At 36.6% G+C, this 22,866-nt stretch overlaps 2 protein-coding genes across 2 annotated transcripts in view; both read right to left on the bottom strand.

Annotated features, from left to right (window-relative positions):
• The window catches only part of UBE2D3 (ubiquitin conjugating enzyme E2 D3), a 29,076-nt gene extending 7,722 nt beyond the window's left edge, over positions 1-21,354 (bottom strand). Inside the window, 5 exon segments of the mRNA XM_036025912.1 lie at positions 113-190; positions 7,461-7,492; positions 7,580-7,642; positions 20,291-20,445; positions 21,217-21,354. Coding sequence (XP_035881805.1) covers positions 113-190; positions 7,461-7,492; position 7,580 — 111 coding nt within the window. The 5' untranslated portion in view covers positions 7,581-7,642; positions 20,291-20,445; positions 21,217-21,354.
• On the bottom strand, positions 20,461-22,417 carry LOC118497072 (splicing factor, proline- and glutamine-rich-like). Its single transcript, XM_036010648.1, has 4 exons — positions 22,333-22,417; positions 21,735-21,920; positions 21,157-21,504; positions 20,461-20,837 (listed from the first exon to the last, which is right to left on the bottom strand). The coding sequence occupies exons 1-4, from the start codon at positions 22,415-22,417 to the stop codon at positions 20,467-20,469; spliced, it is 990 nt and encodes a 329-aa protein (XP_035866541.1). The 3' UTR covers positions 20,461-20,466.
• Positions 22,418-22,866: the final 449 nt, after the last annotated feature.

The raw sequence follows: 22,866 nt of genomic DNA, 5'->3' as shown, positions 1-22,866 counted from the left end.
CCCCTCAACCCTTCTCCTCTCTCACAGCTGTCCATCCCCTATTTCTAAGAATGCTATATTACTCTGAAATAAAGCATAAATCTATACTAACAGATTTGGGGGGAAAACTTACCTTAGGTGGTTTGAAGGGATAGTCTGTAGGAAAATGAATTGTCAAAAAGAATACACCGCCTTGATATGGGCTGTCATTCTGTGAAAAGAAAAATATGCTTAACTGATACTTAAAATATTATTGCTAAATAATCCATGTAGCAATTCTATTTTCTAAGTATTTTTCTCATACGAAACAAATCACCTATTTACACAGCAATAAAAGGCTAAATTATCTAAAATTCAGTTCACATTAATGGAAAAACAATTTACTACAGAACAGTGAACCCTAATTTACTTATGAATCCCATTTTACATAAATCACCGAAAGTATTTTAAAAATTATGCAGAATGCAAGTGTTCTAGGTCTTTATTCTCACAAAGGAAAAGTACATTTAGCAGTCAAGTCTACTAAATATATAATAATATATTTTCAAACTATAATTTGAAAATAAATTCTTACATTTGTAGAATGATAGTCAAATATACACAGATGGCTTTGTATTATTCTGGCCACTGGCAAACCAAAATATTAGCTATTGTAGGTAACATACAACTACCTTCAATAGAAGCAGAACAGAAACAAACAGCTTTTTAAATAGTTTAATTCTCAATTGTCCCTCAAACTCATTTGAAACCACAGAAGTTTTTTCTTCAAAAGTATACTGAATTCTCCACAGCAAATCAATAAACAGGATGACTAGATTTGGAAAACAATGTGGAACGGTCATGTTTCCATTTTAATAGAAAACAAAATTTCACGCTATAGCAGTATTTTTTTCTCCTTTGCTGTTTTGCTTATTATAACTTGATTATGAAGAACTCCCTTGGCAAATAGTTTTAGTACGAAGCAACATTTGTATGAAACTACTTGCTAGCTTTTTACATTAATTTAACCAATACCAACAAAAAGATAACACTGTCCCTGTTTTATGGATGAATAAAATGGGACTTAAATAAGTAATTTAGTCAGGTGTACAAATGCTGTATCACAGAACCAAGATTCACACCCAGGTCTTACGAAAACTGCTAATCAACACTAATCAAAGAGTGATGAAAGAAGTTAGTGACCTAATCAATGATTTTAAGGTAAAAGAAAATATGAAATTGTTTTATTACCCATGGACAGGAAAAGATGTATTTAAAATGTAGGATGACTGAATTACTACTAACATCTACCCCACTACACTAGAGTACCTTTTCAGTATACCACTTTCTGGGTGTTAGGTTAAGTAAAAACTTTTACAGTTCTGACACTTTAATGTATCTCATTTAACCCCAAGAACTCTGTAAAATAGTTTAAATACTATTCGAATTAATCTCTCTTCTATATATAAGGGATACAAAGAAAAATTCCTTAATATTGATAGGCTTACAGTCTGATGAAGAGACATGAAATGAAATGTTACAGATATGAAAAATGAACAGGGTATACCTATTTAAAGAAGGTCAAGTTACTGATGAAGAATCACATTCAAAGAAACATACAATTAGGAAATAAAAGAACTATAATTTAAAGTTAGTCCTACGCCAAACTCCCTCCTTTTTGTATTGTTTACAAAATTTTAATTAAAAAAAACTAAGACTGCAAAGCAGCATCTTAGTATAGAAAAAATATCAATGCAAAACATCAGAAACTAAAATGAATTAGATTAGTATCTTTATTAATGACTATATTAACTAGGAATAAATGCTTTAAATAGCATATTTTTATAACATAAGGTAATACTGAAAATGTGTCTCTACTGCATACAGTTAACAGTTTTTTAAAATCCTAAAATTTTTTCCCTGACTGGCGTAGCTCAGTGGATTAAGCATGGGCTATGAACCAAAGCACTGCAGGTTCGATTCCCAGTCAGGGCACATGCCTGGGTTGCAGGCCATGGCCCCCAGCAACCACACATTGATGTCTCAATGTCTCTCTCTCTCTCTCCCCCCTCCCTCCCTCTCTCCCTCCCTTCCCTCTCTAAAAATAAAATCTTAAAAAAATCCTAAATTTTTTTATAAAACCCAATTCCAAAAGTTGTTTAAGATTTCATTCCAAGTTTCATACAGTCAAGTGCTATATCTGACTGCTTCTGAGTAAAGGTTATCTAAAGAGATTTAGGCAAGCCAAAATTCATTTCATTTCAATTCAAGAAAAGAATTTATAAAATGAAAATATTTCAAGGTTACAATTTAACACTAAAATTCCACCAAAGCAAAGAGGACTAACTGGTAAAACCACAAGATGCAGAGGTAATTAACCTATGCCACCTAAAAATCTGAAGCTGTACATCATGTTTACCATAAATTGTCAGTAAACAGAAAATATAACAAAGAAAAACAAAAAGGAATACTTTTATTGGTAAACTGACTGAAATCTTGGAAACCCAAAGCTTATTTATTGGCTCTCTTTGTTCAAAACCTTCTACCCTAGTTTTGCTCCATGTTGCTCCTTCTCAGTGTCAGTCAACTTCTACTATGGCAACCGTACAATGTCAATATCCATACAGATTCAGCTTCTTTTTATCTCCTGACCCATACTTACTTTTGGTAACTCTTGAGTCTTTCTTTACTAAAGTTATTCATTGCAGGACATTTATTCAAATGCCTACAAGTATTTCTATTTGGATGTCTCATGTGTTCAAAACTCCAATCACTCCTAAGGCCAGAAATCAGGATCTCATCATCAACTGTCTTATCTCTTCAAAGCAGTTACTGAATCTTAATGATCCTTAAAATCTCTTGAATTTATCTATCATACTCTCCCCCCTTATACCCACTGCCCGTTACTTAGCTCAAGATATTAACTACCGTAGTTCCTCCCTTGTGATTTCAGTTCTGCAGTTTGTTACCCACAGTCAGAAAATACTAAATAGAAAATTCAAGAAACAACCAATTTCATGAGTTTTAAATTACATGCCATTCTTGGTATGCTGTCCCATTCAATCCCACCCCAGACACGACTCATCCCTCTGTCCAGCATAAACTGTATATGTTCCATGTCTATTAGTCTGTTGGTATCAGATCACACTATCACAGCACTTGTGTTCAAGTAACCCTTATTTTATTTAATAATGGCCTCAAGGGGCAAAAGTAGGGATGCTGCAATTTGGGTAGGCCAAAGAAAAGCAAACAAAACAAAGAAAACAAAAAACAAACCAAAAAAACCTCACAACCCCCACCAAAACCTCACTTTTACACGAAAAGGTACACAGTAAGATATTTTTTAAAAGTCCACAATTCAAATAATTTTTTTACAATATACTGTTATGATTGCTATTTTGTTATTGTTCTAATCTCTTACTGTATCTAAGTTATAAATTAAACTTTATCATAGATATGTACATGTATAGAGAAAAAACTGTGTATGTATGTATGTACACACACTATATATACTATGCACACACAGTGTGTGTGTGTGTATGTGTGTGTGTGTGTGGTCTGGCACTATCCATGACTCCAGGCATCCACTGGGGGTTTGTCTTAGAAGATATCCTCCCATGGAAAAGGGAGGACTACTCTATCTTTTGTCTACCATTATGGCAATGACTTGCTACTGGTATTCCTGCCTTCATTCTGGCTTTTCCCTCTAATTTGTCCCACACACTACTGCTTAAGTGGTTGTCTTTAAGACACAAGTTATTCCCCAGCTTGAAATCTAGCACAACCTTTAAGATCAAGTTCAAACTCCTAAGCACTCTGAATGTTTTATGATCTGGTTCCCACCAATCCAGTTAGTTTTATTTTCCACCAAAATATTCTCACTGCTTCACTTAAAATAATTGTTTCACATTTTCTTTTTTCCCACTGCTTGAAATATTCTTTATCTGCCAGACCATACATAAATATAGCCTTCCCTTCAATCCAATCTGCTGGCTACCCTTCTCTTATACCTCTATATGCACATATTTTAACAGACACATCTTTTCTTTTCTTTTTTTTTTTTTTTACCTTTCCCTCTTCCACTAGACTTACAAAGCTTCTTAAAGCATAGAGTACTTAAGGAAGAGTTTTTATGTATCATTAGACTTTGCAGGAAATAACACAATACACTTAACATAAATGGAAGAAATAATGCTTATGGACCAATAAAATGTAACAACCAATTTTTTTTTTTTTAATTTCAGATGTTTGTTTAGCTGATTCTGTTCAGGCTGTCAAAGGTTACATTATTCACAGTTATGGTACAGGCATATCTCATTTTACTACACTTAAATAAAAAACAAACAAACAAACAAACACCCCAGAAACAAAAACAAATTGAAGCTAAGACCTCTTATTAGTAGAAAGAATACAACTCACTTTGTGATACCAGCATTATGGAGGTGATGTGGAACTGAACACACAATATCTCTGAGGTATGCCTGTACTCTTCTATAGCTATATCATAGATTAGAAGTCAGTATGGTTCTCCAAATAATTTCAAAATATTTCTTTCTGCCAGCTTAATTTCCAGTTATTAAAGAAAAATCAAGCATGCAAACATTAAGAATAGGTTAAGGAATTTAATTTCTCTTCAATGCGTCAATTCTTAATAGAAATTGCCTTTAATATAGTACTAAAAAGACAACCAAAGTTTAAAAACCACATTATTAAGCAATGTTCCCAATTATTTCAAAGGTTTAGTTTTTATGAATATTTGTGCTTCCAAGGTATCTTACCTTTAAAAAGAATAAGCCAGCATATAATTATTAGAACCAAGCATTTTGCCTAAATAACCAAGAGCATTTCCTGACTATAATTCACTAAAATTCCATAGTTTCTCTTATTAAAACTTAAATTAGATGCTCTATTCCTTAGAAAGTCAGGAATCTTTAGTTCTGTGGCAGTCATCACTCTCACTGGCCTAAAGAAATACTCCTAAGCAAAAACAATTTTGCTATCATTTGTTCTTCCAGCAAATCCGCAATTACAGGTTATTACCCCACTGGCTCTGTTGTTTTGGGTCCCATCTGCATCCCACATAGGGTAGCATACTAACAAAATAAAGTATAATTTACCTAATCAAACTGTGATGTTTTGACACAAAGATGCAATTAAAGCCAAAATAACACGAGATGTTTCACTGACTACATAGTAAAGAGTAATCATTAACTATTTACAAGTCAGCACCTAAACTTAGGTGCTTACTTATTAAAGAGCACAAGATTAGTATTTTGCATAAGTTTTTATAACCTTGAATCCTCCTTGAAATTATACAGTGGAGAATTAACCTCTCTAGAAAAATAGGTACATTCAGGGAATAATGCAGCCAAAGCAAAACTGCAGTTGCGGTATAAATATATTTTTTTTTGTTTTTGTTAATCAGAAAGTATTTAAATAGTTCTGAAAATCAAATCTTTTAGAGAAAAGTGTTATGTCATTAAAATATACTAAAAGGTTGCTGTTATAGCCATAACCTGAAAGGTATATTAAATAAAAAACATTTTGAAAAATAAAAGCAAATTAAGTAAACAGCTAAAGAATTATCAGGATAAGCAATTTTAAATTTCCTATTCTCCGAAAATTACTAGCATAAACTACTCATTTATGCTTCACCTTTCATTCTACTGTAGGTATACACCTTACAACAGTTCAGTAAAGTGAAGCCTCAAAAGTCAAGCAGGAAACTTCACACTGGTTTTAAGAGTTGGTTTGTTACGCACACCATCCCAAACTGGCAGTCTTGATTACCAACTCTTTTTTGTACTAGTACTGACAACTAATTTTTATAATGAGACTATGTTAAAGCACCCACTAGATCAAAAATGAGCTTTTATTTGTGCAGATATAATAAGGCATTTTACTGAATTATTTGCTTTGAAATTAGTGTTCTATAATGGAAAAATTCTAGAAGATGCAATTTAAGTGTCTACAGATTCTAGGTAGGCAAAATGAAGCAGATCCAGCAGAAACTATGACAAACCCCATCTAAAAAAGGGAAGCAGCTGCTACTCTATCCCAAGCTACTATTGCTTGTGAGAATGAGAAGGCCTAGTCGGAGAGGTCTTTTTGTTTCTTAAATAAAAACATTGCCAAATTTTAAAACACTTCATGGACCAAAGTGGTTAAAGTCACTAGTTAATTAATGGTATTAAAACAATGTTACCAATTAGAAAAAACACTTTAAAAGCAAAATAAAATTAAAGCAAAGCAAAAAAAAAAAAAAAAAAAGGCCCTTGAGACTGAAAACGAATAATCCTGACTGCAGTTATTATTGGAATCTACATATACTTCACATCATTAAACTAAATATACCACCTTCTCCTCTAAATTTTGATTTAATGTTTCATAATCTTCCTACCTCTAGGTCATAACATTTCATAATCACGCTAAATCATCCCTGTTTGTTTTCCATAAATTTCTTCTATTAAGCATTTTATACATATACCTTAGTTCCCATATTTTAATTGTCTGCCTCCCAGTAGATTTTAAGTTTCCTAAAGATTGAGAGGGATATTATTATGTCATTAGTATCCTTCATGACTGCACATAGCGGGGACTCACGTTAGTTGAGATAGAACAAAAGGACTAAAAATGTCAAAATCAGAACTGCTGAACAAATACTTGCTGATCCAACCCATATGCTGGCCAACTTTCCAAGGGTATTTCTCCTTTTAGAATTATAAACGTCTACTTAATGGCCATTATCTCACCCTAATACATTACTGCCGTTTATGTTGAGATTAACCATTAAAAAAGGAAGAAAGCAGAACATTCAGTAAGACACACATATAACTTAGCACAGGAATCTGAAAGTGCCTTCTAAGTAAAAAAAAAAGTTTAGTATTGTGCAAGATACAGTCTTAACCCCACTATGTTTTACTGCGTTCTAATTCTGTGAAATTCTTAGATGGTATCCATAATTCTGAATATTCAATTATCCAGCATATACAGTTTCTTATCTACCCAGGATAGAAAGGAATTTTGCTGTATTCAAAATATCACTTTCTACCTAAAGATACTCAAATTTTGTATAAAACTAAAGTTCCAGGAAAAAAAAAATCAAGTATCAAAATAACACAATTAAAGCTAGATTGGGGGCAGTTATCCAAAAAGAGTAGGATCTTTGAATAACACCATGGTAGAGCCAGTAAATTAAATGGCTCCATAAGTAATATGAAGCTCTGTGACAAATGCTTTATATTGCTATGAAGGTAAACTAGATTGAGGTGAAGAGATATATGATAGGCAAAGGATGCTATACTATAGAAAACAGGGACAAACACATACAGACATATAACAAATGAACAATTCATTAATTACTCTTTCAGAAGAAGAGTACAACTACGGCATATCTAAAACAGAATTAGATGTAATAAAGAAACCTAAAGACTAAATAAAAATAACTAGATAGAAGCTAAATTTTTATTGAAAGCAAAAAATTTTAAATTCTTAATACTTACAGGTCCCATAATTGTGCTTGCCAATGGAAACACTAAAAAAGAAAAAACTCTTATGATTATCTAAAAATGTACAAGCTTGTATGAAATTAGCCATAAAAATGAACTTGAAAGTTACTTACTATCATCCCCAACTGGACTGTCAGAACATTGTGCTGGAGGGTCCGGGCCAAATCACTAAGTTCCTACACCAGGCAGAAACAGTTAAGTAAGACAGTCTGCTTCATTTATTTCGCCACATCTCTTAAGGACACACAATCACTATTCACGTAAGTAATACACTCTTATTAGAAGAAGAAAACATTTAAACAAACCTAACCCAGATCCGGGATATAGTAAGTATAGTTATTTACCAACACAATCACCTGGGCTAGGGCTGAAAAAGTATATACACATCAATAATGAAAATTTTTACTACATGAACAAATACTGTCCTCTTATAAATAAAAGAAAAACACAGACTTTCACAGCTTAAAAACCTACAAAATACAGGTCTCAAGACCCGTATCATTTGCTCAACTTGCAGACCATCTCAGAGGCCCCTCATTTTTACTGTCTTAAATCCTCTCTTCTGAATCAAACTATGGACTTCATTTTTCCACTTGAAAAATTTCTCAGGGGATTAGATACATACCCTTTTAGTTTGATCTTATTGCCTCGCTCAATCTTGTCTTTTACTCAATACTGAGTAAAATCGCATCTCTAGAAGCACCTATCTCTTTAGGTAGAAGTCTTCTCTAGCAACTACCATACAGTTTCCACAATGCCATTCTGATCTTACATTTACAAAAAAATGTACTTAGCCCTTGCATGACTTGTGCATAACAAATACAGATTATCTAGTAAGAAAATAAAGTTGTTTCTTTACTCAGTTTTAAAAATACATTTAGATAATGTAGCTACATATCTATATATAAAACCCTGTAAAAGTTTATAGACCCATGAGATATAATGGGCTTCTAAGAACATGCCGGGACTATACAAACACTGCAGAAACATAACTACAGCAACTATTTGCCTTTATCATATGATCAAATTGCACTTCAGAAAATGGCCAATTGTTCTGGAATGATCAGCCTGGATTCACTCCATTAAAATAAAAAAAGCAATATTCAGCGAAGAACCATTCTTGTGGTAATCATTTCACAATACACACAGATTAAATTATTACGTTTACATCAAAAACTAATGTTTGTATGGCAATGGTATCTCAAGAAAACTGGAAAAAATTGTTCTGATACTCAGCCAGTTGCCTCTGAAACTCATACCATGACTGCTTATGAAGGTTATCAAGACAGCCAGAGATCCCAGGATTCAAAATGTGGGGATGATGTAAGATCAGATCAGATCAGATCTATATGCTTACTACATAAATATACCCTCTTATGTTTCACATAGTTAAGAACAGGAGGAAATTTATGCAAACACTGCTGATTCTCATCAGTAGGAATTATTAGAACTCTTATCTCAGAGTTAAAACAGTGCATTAAAAGAAATCATGTATGTTTAAAATAAAAACCTTACAAAATATCAATCGATTCTGAAACATGTGAGCAGAAAAAAGTACTGGCAACTTGATTTAAATCACTATCCATTACTGAGCAAACTTTTTTACAGGCTAGATATATCAAGCCTTATACAATGATTATTTGCATTCCTCGATCAGCCACTTCTTTATAATGGCAATCTACTTAACACCATCTCATAGTCTTACATGAACACATAATTTTCCTATGCTCCAAAATTTATACAGCAAGTTCTACTGTATAACTAGCCCACTGAAAAGAAAAGAGGAAAACCAGAAGCTGGTTTATATAGCCTAATTTCCTCTTTAGTTCCCTTAAGGAACATAGAAAGTTTACTTCAAGGTTAACTTACCTGATTTCCAAACCATCCCTCTTTCCCACAAAGATAAAGATGTGAATTTTCAAGAATGCTACTAAAAACCAAAGGCAAACTTACATATACGATTCAAATGCCCAAATGTATCATCCTGAAATAAGGACATTGACAATGTCCTCCTTGAATATTGTATCACTCTGAAATCTGACTTTTATCCAACCCACTATTTCCTAGGTTTATTTCATCATCTTTACAAATGTCTATTTGCATAGAAGTTTTGAGAAAAATGAATGAGAATTCAAGCACTTTGGCATAAAACCTGGCAGATGATGTACTTAGGTACTACACAATCATACCACTTGCATACCACCCACCCCCTAAGGCAAAATTTTCTGGGTAGACACTCATATCATTTATTAAAAAGCAAAACTGATTCATAAATAGGTTACATATAAAGCCTTAGCCCATATAAATTTTCACCTATGTGATGAATTTTTATGCTTAGCTCTCCATGATGCAGTCATCTAGCAATTACACTGCCATGAGATGTTATACATTAGTAACACTAGGTCAGCAATTCAGGGAGTATCTGTTGATGGGGTTCTAAAGAAACCTTGTTAATAGCTTGAGTTGTACAAAATTACTAAGATTCGGCCATATTTGAACTACAAAAACTGCTATTTCATGTGGTTCAACCTAAAAATGTCCAGTAAGAACATGAACTCAGTTATTACTGAAATGAGTTTCTTACACTGATCTACCCCAAATTATGTACTGAATACATTATGTTCTGAATAAATAGATTTGCTAAAAATGCCTAATACCCAGCAGTTATTTTTATATAAAAACTGATTTAATGATGGCTGGTAATAACAAAATACCCTACAGTGATATAAACACAACTTTACTATAAATGAAAGCTCAGTAATATGAAAGCTAATCTAGAATACATCAATATCCTACTTGAAAGTTACATTTTAATTATGACGAACCTTAAGAAAATATTTCTTATAGTTTTCTGTACACTAATATTCATAAACCTTTATATGTTGACATCATCACTCCTTTAGAGTTAAGGTATAATTTCAGTTACTTAAGCACTAAATTTCAACATTTTACTCCTGTAACTACAGGGTCTTATCGCTCAGAATGATTTCTAAATGTCTTATTTGCATGACCAGTCATCTCCGAATAAACGATTTAAATAAAAATCAGGCCAGTTAATTTATGTACTAAAATCTACTGAAATTCAACATTGAAAAATGACCTATGTCAAGTTATTTAAGGATCAAAACAGGTTTTTTAAATCAGGTATCAGCCAGCATTCAACTCTAAGATAACAAGTAACTGTCATATTATTATGCCCATAGAACAAGAAAATAAAATGTGATTTGTCAGCCACTGAAAACCAATTTATTCAGGGTAATCACAGAATTTGTCCCTTCAGCCTGAGTAATTAGCTCAAGAAGTTGGAAAGTAACCAAAGTCAAGACCTGACTTGATCAACCTGTCCATTATACCTGCCCGATTCTTCAAGTTAAAACTAGAAAAGGACACTTCTTCCTTCTCTAATTAGGGCCTATAAGGATGTGACCTAGACCTGTTGGCAGGCATGTGCCCTGAACATTAGTTTTAAAATACATGTGCCATGTATTTTAATTCACCCATGATGAATTAAAAGAAAAAGAAAAAAGAAAAAAGCCACACTGGGTGATGGAGCGAGCAAAAAGCTGGTTTGACATGTAGATAGGCAATTTCTGGCCCTGAGATTATACCTTGCTCTAGTTCCTAAAGCTACATACTGCCTGTCTAGAAAAGAGTTAACTTTCAATCTATTCACAGAAACTAGATGTTAATTTAAATCCATTTCTAAAACTTAAAGTATAATATTAGCTAAAGCTTCACCATCAAAACATTTATTTATTTATATGAGACTACCTTTTTGATGTCAAGCATGTTAGGCCTGAAAATTAAAAAACAAAACAAACAAACAAACAAAAAAAACAAAGCAAACCACACACGAATACCCGCCTCCCCAACATACTGAGCTACTAAAAAGCAGGCACAATGCAAAAACAAAAAAAATTAGATTTCAACAACCTAAGTGCTTAAAATAAAGGCATTCAATTGCACCATGAATCCTGAAAAGCTACCACTAACCTTGCCTCTAGAACAGTGACATTTGAGCTGTGTCCTGATAGGAGAGATAAGTATTCTCAGTAAAGAAACTCATTCAAAATCAGCGATGTGAAAATTTGCTTGTTGTTTGGTGTCCTAAAGACACAACAAGGTAACAGTATGGGAGTAGCAGCTGTGGCCAGAAAAGTTAATTGGGACTGGATCATTTTCAGAATCTTGAATATCATGTCCAAGACGATCCCAGAGGGAATGGGAAGTCACTTACAGTTTTAAGCAGAAGACAAAGGTTTTGGTTTTTCAACGTACCTACTAGTACAGCACACCAGAAGTGATTCTTACAATTTTTAAAATTAAGTCATATCCTAGAAGTACCCATGTATCTGTGTATCCAGCTTGATAGTTAAGCTTAACATTTTTACTGTACTTTCATCAAATTTAAGAAATGCTCCAGATATAACTGAGGATCTCTCATGTACTCCCCAGACTGTTTTCTTTCCCCAAGAGGTTAACAGAGTATCCCAAATTTGGTTCCTGCCTCTTCTCCACATTTCTACACACTACTATGTATCTCTTAAGAATATATAGCATTGTTTTGCAGGTTTTCAGATGTTATAATATAAAACTATACATAGCATTCAGAACACTGGTTCTTAACACTACTTGTAACAAGGACTTCTAAGAATCTGATACACTGTTGATCCTCAAGCCCCTAAAATGCACATGCCCACAAAAAACATTTAACTTGTGGGGTATCACAGACCTTCACCATCATGTTTGTAGGTATTCCTACTATAGTATGTAATATATAATTAATACAGATGAATAAATAGATAACCACATTAGGAAGCTCCAGCAGTAATTCAGTTGAGAGAACATCAGCTAAATTGCTGGGCATGAAACATCTCAAATACAAAGCATTTTACCCTTATTTCTCCTAAGGGAAAGAAAAGATTGAGTTCAACGACAGGGTATGCTAAGCTTCAATATGGGGAGGAGAGCAAAATAGCGTATCTACTAGACAACTTGAAAAATAGGTCTAGAGATAGGTTACAAAAAGGCTGTTTTCTCAAGAGTGTCCTTCCACCCAAAGATGTATTTAAAAGAAATTGATATAGCATTTGGCAAACTGACCTAACTCTCCATCTACTGAAGAAATAAATGCCTCAGACTGAACAAGATATGGAAAACTGACATTTCCTTAGGATTAGCTTCTCCATAACTACTCAGCAATTTGCACCTTATTACCACAGTCAATGTGAATCTAGTGTTAACTATTTAAAAGTTACATGACCTTTAAACGAAAGCCAAATGAGAAAAATATCTGTTCTACTGCCAAGGCGATCAATTTCTAGTGAAGCTACTCAAAGAATTTTCAAAAGTAATTTTGTCTTTGGTTTTCACCTTATGACTTCAGAGCCTAAGTTTCACATACTTTAGAAACAAAAAACAATTTGTAAAATTAATTCTTTGCTTCCTAGTAGAGAACAGTGGCAAAGACCTGAACAAACAGCACACACATAGCAAGGCATGTAAAATCTTTATACTCTGTTGACTTCTCCTCCAGGGAGGACAGCATTACTTGGATGGACTCCTAGCCAACTATTAAGGCTAAAGAAATATGAAAATAATGGTAGGGAAGAGACTGCCACACTAGTAATTGGTATAGGTTCCCCTCACCTTGCAGAGACACTAAGATGGATTGAAGGGCATACAATTAGTATACAACGCTAACAAACTGTACTGCCATAAAAAAAAAAAAATCCAAAGTTAGACATCTCTATGCCATGGTGTGCTTTTTGGGAAATTTTCTCCTTTTGGGATCTTCCCCTGAATTGCCTCTGCTGAACCCTCTCACACACCTGGCCACTGTGAGAATTCAGGCCTTCCCCCACTGAGAAATACTCCTTTTCCCTTTAAAAGCCTAAACAGACACAAAGGAAAACGAGTCCAGCAAATCTCTCTAAAAGGAAACCAACAGACAGAACTTAAGCCAATGAGTATTCTCTCACTGGGAGGCACATGACTAAACAGTAATGAATCTGACTCTTCCTTCTGGAATGGGGACTCACGGAAGAAAACCTAGTTTGAGGAAGACACTTGCTTTGACCATTATGGGACATAGGTTCTCTATGAGAGTTGATTGTTGGAGGTATAACATGAATACCGTGACACTGACCTGTAAGTCTAAACACAGTGCCAAATACTTCATTTTTTCCTTGTCTATTCTCATTAAAGGCCTTAAGGGATAGGGAAATATAAGCAATGATCCCTGCCTCCAAAAAGGTATAAATTGGAAATAACAAGATTTGTGAATAAAGCTATTATTCACAGCCAAATTTTACATCAGCCTCTAGTAAGATTCAATGCCTCTAATAACAGTTGAACATTCTGCTAAACTTTCAATGACAGCCATCAACATAACCAAAAGCTCACATTTTAAAAAACAAAGTTTCTAGTATCACTCTTACTAATTAACTGTAACTCTCTAAAGAACTTATATTCTAGTTTGTCCAAGTTCTATCATTCTTCCAAAGACTCACAAAATTTTAACTCAGATGATTACTCTGGTAAGGTTATGTTTATGGATTCCATCCTTATGTGCCGTAAATATCACTATCACGTTTCACAATCATTTGTTATCCCAATGAGTTATCCATCCTGCATTTCATCAAAGGTCATAATGATAGCAGTAGTATAGATCATTTCCTAGCATTGCTTTTGGGAAAATTTAAAGCTCATGACATTACTGAAAGGTAATTTCTTGAATTTTATTCAGAAGTCCATTTCTATCAAAACTTCCACTTGACTTAACCATACGACCGTGCAAATCACCACTATAAAGACATCCCCTGCCTTTAACTTAAATCTATTTGAGCAACATAAAACACTACCTTGAGGACTGGGAGAGATCAAAGCATGAAGTGGGAACAAACACAATAATGCACTTACAAGAAGTTTTGAGGTTAAGAAATCACCCTCTAGGACCATTACAACCTAGCAAAAGAAGGGTATGTATTAGACCAACAAGAGACCAAAAGTCGGTACAATTAATTGTCCACTCAGGCAGACAATAACTGCTCTAATTGTTCTTATAAAGATCAGGTTTACGATGCAGTAAGCAAAAATTTTAAACTGATATTGTGAAATTTCTATATACCACATGCACATACAAACAGCAAGGAAGGAAAACAACAAACATCTAAGAAATGTATGGTTATCTCATGTTATTTCAAAAGAATAAAACTTGGCAAGATTTGGGGATCTGAACAATTCCTTCAAACTATAGACTTAAGAATGGGAAAAAACAGCTCCTTTAAAATCTTTTTAGTTTGGAATCTAACTTCTTGTGAGAAATCCTGAAAATTTATCTTAAAGGTTAAGGAGTAGGTGCTGCATACCATGTGTCATCACATCACTGACATTAACTTCCTGTTTGGTTGTAATTATAGGTGAGACAAGCCTGCTTGTTCATTAGACAAGCTACAAAGAATGGCTTAAATGAGTAACACCAACAGTTTCTTTCTTTAGATCACCATTAAAGAGAAGTTATTTAAGATTATTCAAAGCTCTTCTTTTGTAGCATTATCTAAATGGGCAAAAACAGAAGCAAGATTTAGGTTCTAAGCCTTGATCTATGACAACAAATAAGGCATTTTATAGATATGAAAAATAAGAATAGTGGTGAAGTGATTGAAAATATTCAATTACATATTAGCCATGAAATTTTAACAAGGTTGTGATTAACGTGAACAAGTATTCCATCCTGCAAATGAAAAAGTATCCAAGCAGTGTATTACAGCTGAGGCCTAAAAAGTCAAACAAGACAAATTCAACATTGAAAAGTTGACTGGAGGCCTCTGAATAATAAGAGACTATGCTGAAAGTATAGTGGGAGATAGAAATCAGATGTCTGGGGCAAAATATAAAATATTGAGAATAAACCTTATATAATAGGGTAAATTGGCTAATAAAATACTCACTAAATGTATCTAAATTGAGATCTTTACTCTAGTAGCAAAACCAAATTAAAAACACAAAATTTCCAGTTTAAAAATGAAAATTAATTTTTCTAATTTTAAAACATTGGTTCCTTTTGGCAAAGGGAAGTATAATTAGCAGAGAAAAGCCTCACTGTAACAATGACAAAATGTAGTGCAATAAAGATATTTAGGACTATCTTTATGGGTAAACCTGATATGTAAACGAAGATACCTCTTATAGTTTCTTTTAAGTAATGTTTCCCCTACTTGTTATATAATACTATCAAAAGCAAGCTGTATGAGGTGCAAACACCCATTCATATGTTTATATGCTATTTCTGCCACTCAAAGCAAAGATTCTCACAGGTAATGACAGGCTTCCTTATTTTTTATCCACTAGACTACTGTGCCAGAGAAAAACCTCAGTTAAGTATTGATTAAATGATTATTCCCTATGTGTGTGGTTCTCAACCAGAGGGAAGCTCCACAAATGTCCCTAAGGAGAACTTCAAAATTATGCCTTGCTTCCAGAAAACTATGTTTAATAAGACATCATCTGTGTACCTACATTTTTCAAAAACTCTGCTAAACATTGTGACATATAAAAGTAATACACAACATATATAGTAGAATGCAAAAACCAGTCTAAGATGTGAGAATTTAATCTGAGAACATTTTAATCTCAGTACTAGGAATCTCTTCTCTAAATTAAACGCTTTGAGAAATTCTCAAGGATTAACTATCTTAGATAACCAGTGACACCTAAATCCATGAATTAACACACAAACTAGCAATAGGTACACCTAGTAAGTTTTTCCCCTAGTGCTAGCAAGTTTTCAACTGTCTTTATACAAATAACAAAACTAGAATAATGCAAGTGAACATGACAAAACCAAAGCACACAGTACTAAAGTCAGTCTTCATTATTCAAATTAAATAATTTTGTTGAGGACATTATATGATCGGCACCCCTCAGTCATACAACTGTCCTACAAATTAAATTAGCTGGCAATAGACAAGTCTTGAGGATCTTGTAAGAAACACATGTAAGATAGAGTGCTTCCAATTTAGAGGTTCATTGGGGTCAAGTTTAAGATAACCCTAAGTCATCAGCTGGTATATATGGTAAGTTCCCAGTTCTTCAAGACACAAGACAAAAAAGAAATGCACTCATACTTTCAAAACTCATGTTAGCTAAAAACTTAATTCAAAAAATAGTTATAACCTAACAGTAAAGTTAAATCCCATTTGAATGCTAGGTAGGAGAAGGGACAGCTTATTTCAGGTAGCAAGACTAATGACACTCACTCACCTAACCATGAAACAGGAAATGAAATGGTTTAATACAGCAGTATAGCATGGAGTTTAAGAGCCTGAGCTGAGGAAGACTGATTCGAATCTGTTACTAGCTATGTGACTACAGACAAGTAACTTAACCTCTCTGTGCATGTTTCCTCATGTATAAAATGGAACAGCATCTATCTCACATGGTTGTTGTAAAGATCAAATGAGTTGATACTCATAAAGGGTTTAAAAACAGTATTAAGTATGTAGTAGATGCTAAGACCAAGTTATTGGATTGACACATGCAAAAGAAAACCTTTTTGAATACCCAAAACTTAAAAGATGACATGACAATGTAGTGACTAAGAGGACACCCTGCAGAGCCAAAATGCCTAGGTTCTAATCCCAATTCTGATATGACCCTGTTTCTTTCTTTCTTTCTTTCTTTCTTTTTTTTAAACCTCTGTGTCTCAAGATTTCTATTCTCAAAATGTGAATAATAGTACCTGCTTCCTTGGGTTGTTATAAAATTAAATGAGTTAACCCAAGTGTTTCCAACAGTTCTGATACATTGTGAATAATCAAAATATGAGCTATGCTTTTAGGCTTGGTTCACACTGTATTTTATATAACCTGAAGTTTACATGCATCATTGTTATTTTATTAAATGGGAGTAGTAAAATTGCTATGGCTCCCAAATATCATCAACTAACTTGGAGTTCCCAGTCTTGATTATGTTGTTTAATAAATTGCCTCATTAGACTGTACTATAACTTGTCTAAATAAATATAGGAAAAAACACAAAAACAAAGAGTAATCTGTCTGATAAAGCCGCTTGATCTAAGAAATATTCAAACAAAAAAACTACAAGAACATAAGCTTTAGAATAAAACAAATTCAAAGACTTGATCAAAGGAACTACCAGTGGGTAGACAGTGTGACAATAAGCACTTCATTAAAAATAATTACATCTTAACATTTGGAATTGGAGGGTTTCGGGAAAAATTCAAAATAAACAAGCACATGATACAAGAAGTACCACAATTACATCAATGTCTATTTGACCTCATATTTGTAGAATAGGTGTACCCTGTCCCAACAGTTGTCTACTTGCTAAAGTTCTTTTTTTGGATCTGGGATTTTTAAAAAGTTTCACCATGTGATTCTGACAGCAACTTCTGAAGATGAAACTACATACAAATCAAAACTTATCTATAGGTTAAATTTAAAAACAAAAAAACAACAAATAATCACAAAAACAGCATGGATTTTTCCAACATATAAAGTACCATGTCAAGTTTCTGTAGTATACAAATCTTCAAAATACTTACAAGACAACCAAATATTAAGAGAAAGTACTAGACTAGAAGAAGCTCTTTAATAAAACTTCTAAAAATTGAAGTGATATTAAAATAATAATCTGAGTGTCATGTGCCAGGGGCCTGTTCAAAGCCACACATTAAGCTTAAAAAACTAGAATTCTAAAATTTGTTTTGCTCACTATTGTATCCCCAGTGTCTGCTACATACTAGCACTCAACTCTGTTGTTCATATAAAACAAATATTTTATAGAAGCCCGCAGATAACTTGCCCAGTCCTAGAATTCCAACTGGAGCATTTCTGCTCCAAAGTTCACAGTCTTAACTATTATATTGCCTTTCTAGAGCTTTTAAATTACGAGTGGTGTCTCAGCAGCTGGTTATCACCTGCAAAAGAAAAAAAATGGATGAGACCTTCCTTTAAAGTGTACTGTTCCACATGTATAAAAAGCTATGGATTTGAAGTTATTCCACATTTCAGTGGCCTGAATTCCCAGTTTAAAGTGGTTTTGATTTGCATTAAATAAATAGTATGTACTTCCTATTAACTATGTTGTAAAATATGTAACTCTGCTTCTCCAGTGTGTTGCTGGCCTTCGAAGGGGTCAGAGAAAAAGGGTGTTGAAGTAATCTTTTTTTGAAGTAATCTTTTTTGAAGTCTTAATTCCTATTTTTCTTCCTCTACTTTTCCATTTTCTTAAATATACAAAGACAAGTTTATATTTACATAAACCCACAATGACAATGCAAAGATGGCCCAAAACAAAACTCAACGACTTCAGCATCAATAGAGTATATCTAAGTTAAGATAGTAAACCATCATCTTCGAGTAGACCAGTTTTGCCAATTAAACACCAAAGTCACACGTAAAAGTTAAAGTTAAGCAGTATCAATTCTATCTTAGTAAAGCCAAGATCTCCCATTTCCTTCCACGTTGAATTCTGTTTTTAAAAATAACCCATCAAACCGAAGTTTCTAACCTACATCCTTCCCTGTCTCCTAGTTTTAGTAAGGCTGAATTTATTCCATTACATTTTTTTCAAGTTAGCTCAAAAAATACTCAAGTGGAGTATTTTTTCAAATACTCCACCCTCTCCGATTGTGCAAGAACCAAGACACTACACATACGCAAGTTACAAAAAAAAAAAAAAAAAAAAAAAAAAAGGAAATACGGTCTGAGTTTGAATACAGCTAAGTATTGAGGAGGAGGTCTTAGGGCAGTGTACATCCTACCGTAAAAGTTAACATTTAACAAAGAATATTATTTCATATTATTACAAAAGGAGATGCCGGAAAGAGCCTGAACCAGTAAAAGCAGCCGCCATCTTAAAATGCGGGATAGAAGTTAGAACAAGAAAATGAGACTAAACCACCGGAGGTGGAGGTTCCGCTCACCCCGAGCCTTGAAAAATCCTATTTGTTTTTTCAACTGAGATCGACAGGTTAGTATCAAACCACGTTTTAAGTAGCAAAACAATCTTCCCAGAGGGTATTATTAAATGGGTTAAGGCAAAAATAGGCACACCTAACCTTAGCTTATTGCCTTCGCACCCCGTCCCCCACCCCCCCACCAAGCCAAAACAGAAAGCGCCTCCAGAAGCTTTTACATCAGTTCCCGGTGTGCTTTTCTGATAAACAGCCTCGTGTGAAATGCCTGAACCATAGGAAGTGGCAACACTGTGTCAGCCCATCTCCTCCCAGCCCCACTTATTCTTGTGTAACTTGCCCGAGTGATTAAGAGTTTTTGACTAGACTCATTCACTACTCTTGGGTGGCAGGACACTTCTACCCCAACCCCTAGTAAAGTTCGGGGACCCGCTGGATTTCCGTGATCTTTTCCCTGCTGAAATTCCCATCTTTCTTCACCCTAGGAAGCCTAGAACCTTGATCTCACAGCTGAACTAAGTTTTCAGGCACAGAGAATAGGACGCACCATGACATCCCTGTCTCGCCCCAATTCTGACCCTCAAACGGGAGGGACTGTTTTCTCAGAAGCAGAACCGAGCAGCTTGAAACCATTCTTCTCAACCCCGAATTTGCACCGATTTCACTGAAACATACTCAAGATACCCCACTCCCTTCACAAGTCTTGTCCACTAGCTTTAAGCCTCCTTTCTTCATCAAGTATATCCGAGTTTCCCATCCCCAAAGGAAGAATAACCCAAGGAAGGATATTTTCACGATCATACTTCCCCCACCCCCACGCTTCCTCCGGGCATGAGCCTTCTTTTCCTCCCACGACCCCATCCCCTAGGGCTGTATGGGTTACCTTATTAATCCGTTTCAGCGCCATAGTCTGTGCTTTGCGTCTGGCTCCTCACTATCTCGGTCTGTGCTCAAAGGTCCGGACAAAACTCTTGATTATCCCGGCGGCAGGGAAGGATTGTCTCTTCGTCTCACACCGGCTCTGCCAGACACAGGCGCCTTTTGCAAAAACGGAGCAGATCAGCACTCGCACAGGCCCCGGAGAGACCCCGATGAATCCAGGTCCCTCAAAACGGCCGGGATCCGGGGTGGGTGGGGTGGCGTGGCAAGGCCACCAACAGCCTCTATGCCGTGCTTCGGCCCGAAGAGGGGGCGAGTGACGGGAAGAGCGGAGGGGTGGCTACAAGTCTGACTTCCCGGCCTCTCGAAAGGAAGAGACCCGGGTGGGAGAGGAAGAGGCGTAGGAGAAAGGGGTGGGTGCGGGGCACGGTCCAGAGCCCAGCAGAGGAGGAGCCCGGGCCTAGTCGGCGCTATGCCGGCGTCACTAGGGCAAAGAAAGGCTGGGGGGGAGGGGGAAACAGGAGGCTCCGACGCCGGGCTTCTTTCGGTTTCTATTCAAAGGTGCGGCCAGGGAAGGAAATAAAGAGGAGAGATTTGATGTGTGCGGCTGCCCCTGCAGCTAAAGCTATTCTGTGTCGCCCCTGACGCCACCGTACACTCCGCCTTCCAGCGCGCCCCCGCGCGCGCGCGCCGGCCTAGCTACCGCCACCACGCGCCTGTGCGGCCCTAGAGGCTCCAGCTTAGGCGCGAGGACGCGCCCATTCCCCCTCCCCCTTAAACAGGAGAGGCCCCGGCTTCTGAAGCGTTCCCACCCTACTCCACCCAACAGGCTGGTTACTCAGGCCACCCAAGGACTGTTTCCCCTCTTACCCGGCCGGCCAGAGGGCCAACCTCCCTTCCCTTCCCCTAGCCGTCCACACCCACGCGTACTGAGGGGCCGGGGCCTCCCTGGAGCTGCGGCCTCGGCCTCCTCCCCGCGCAGCAGCTGGTGCCTCCCCGGCCCTACGGGGCTCACGCGCACGACACAGCCACAAGATGTCCGCTCTGACGGAACTACTGCCAGCTGCCACGCTCCGCCCCTCCCCCCTCCTCCTGCCTCTTCACCGCCGCGTATCAGTCCGCCAACGCCGCCGTCGCGAGCACAGAACGAATGTAAGGGCGCAGGGAGCTGGTGTACTTCCCACGTCCAGGACCGAGTGTCTGTGCTACCCACGTTTCCTTTTTTTCAGAACAGCACCTTCTTATTAAACAGATCAGAGGTTGGACTGGGAGGGCGGGGGCCGGAGGCGGGTCATAGGTTGGGGGAAGGGTAGACGGACAGCGGAAATCCTTAGACTCAGAGAAGCATCGAGAACCGGAAGGAAACCATGGGAGAAAGGTAATAGAAACGGCAGCTGCGCGGTACAACCCCACGCCCCTCCCCGCAGCGTCTCCCCCCATTTCCTCACTTGCTATTGAGGCGGTCTCGCGATAATCTCGTGGCTGGCTTACAGGAGCAGTGGATCCGCAATGACTTAAGAGCAGTTTTGTGCGCTCTTCCCTATGGGGGCCCGCCCACAAACCCATAAACTCTCGCGAGATGCAACGGGGTGCCGGCTGGAGCTGCGGTGGGCTGTCTCCCTGAAGCCCCGCCCCTAAGTGTTTACACGGGTTGGGAGGGAGAGGAAATGGAATTCCCCGGCCTGGTAAGAGCGCTCGCGGTCACGTCCCTCTCACGCGCCCAATCAGGAATGTGCGGTGGGAGGTTCCTTGGACTAATTACTAGATAGTTAAGCCAGGTTGACCCAGGCTTTTGAAGTTTCCGGTGGAGCAGGTGAGAGATATTTAATCTCCTGCCGATTTTGATCGATTAACCACCGGGCGGAGAAGTCCCTCAAAATGGAAATCGGCATTTGAAATAGAACCAAGCAGGGCCACTGATCCGCGCCACCCCCACCCCGCCGAAATCTAGTGTATTTCTGATCCTGGGGGATCAATACAGACATCAGCGGGCCCATAGAATAGAACTCTTCCCCAGTATTAGAGCAGCATAGAAATAAAGCTCACCGGTGAATTGATTAGCATGGAAGATAGGGAGATAAAGGCGGGCTGTTTGTTTACTGGTCTCTAATCTATTGGCACCATCTGCCATGGTTTAGGTCTGGGAATAGGTTTACTAGCTTTTCCTACTGTTATGTTTCCACTCCTAAAACCACCGCCTTGCGAAACTCAAGAAGTCGAGGTTTGGGGTCAGAAAACAATACTTAGTGAAACATCCAGGGGAAGAAATGTTAGGATAGGATTGGCTTGTTTTAATTTGCTGGGTGTGAAGTGTAGAGAGGGAGATTTTGCTCTCTAGTGTTTCCTTCAGACGAAGGTTAGTAAAACATTAGTTTTTAAAAGGAATTTAAAGGTAAGTACTGATTTGTTTAAAGTTTTCTAACACGTTTTAACGATCCCATTTAATGAAGTGAAAATCTTTAAGAATGAAATGGAAATATAAACTTGTTTTTAAAAAACACTTTTAAAAAGGGAAACAAGTTATTTCCTGTTACAAGAAAGTATTACCTAATAAAAACTTCATAGGTCTGTGATAAATGA

Source organism: Phyllostomus discolor, chromosome 1 (assembly GCF_004126475.2).
Source record: "Phyllostomus discolor isolate MPI-MPIP mPhyDis1 chromosome 1, mPhyDis1.pri.v3, whole genome shotgun sequence".
NCBI lineage: Eukaryota > Metazoa > Chordata > Mammalia > Chiroptera > Phyllostomidae > Phyllostomus > Phyllostomus discolor.
This window is presented reverse-complemented; position numbering and strand designations above follow the sequence as displayed.

Bases quoted from the DNA above. Each gene is read 5' to 3' on its own strand.
- LOC118497072 (XM_036010648.1), bottom strand. From the start codon at position 22,417: ATGGCAGATGGTGCCAATAGATTAGAGACCAGTAAACAAACAGCCCGC. The intron at 21,921-22,332 runs GTGAGCTTTATT...GTAAACACTTAG, and splicing joins CCATGCTAATCAATTCACCG to GGGCGGGGCTTCAGGGAGAC. The intron at 20,838-21,156 runs GTAAGAGGGGAA...ACCTTTGAATAG, and splicing joins TTGGCCCTCTGGCCGGCCGG to AAACCGAAAGAAGCCCGGCG.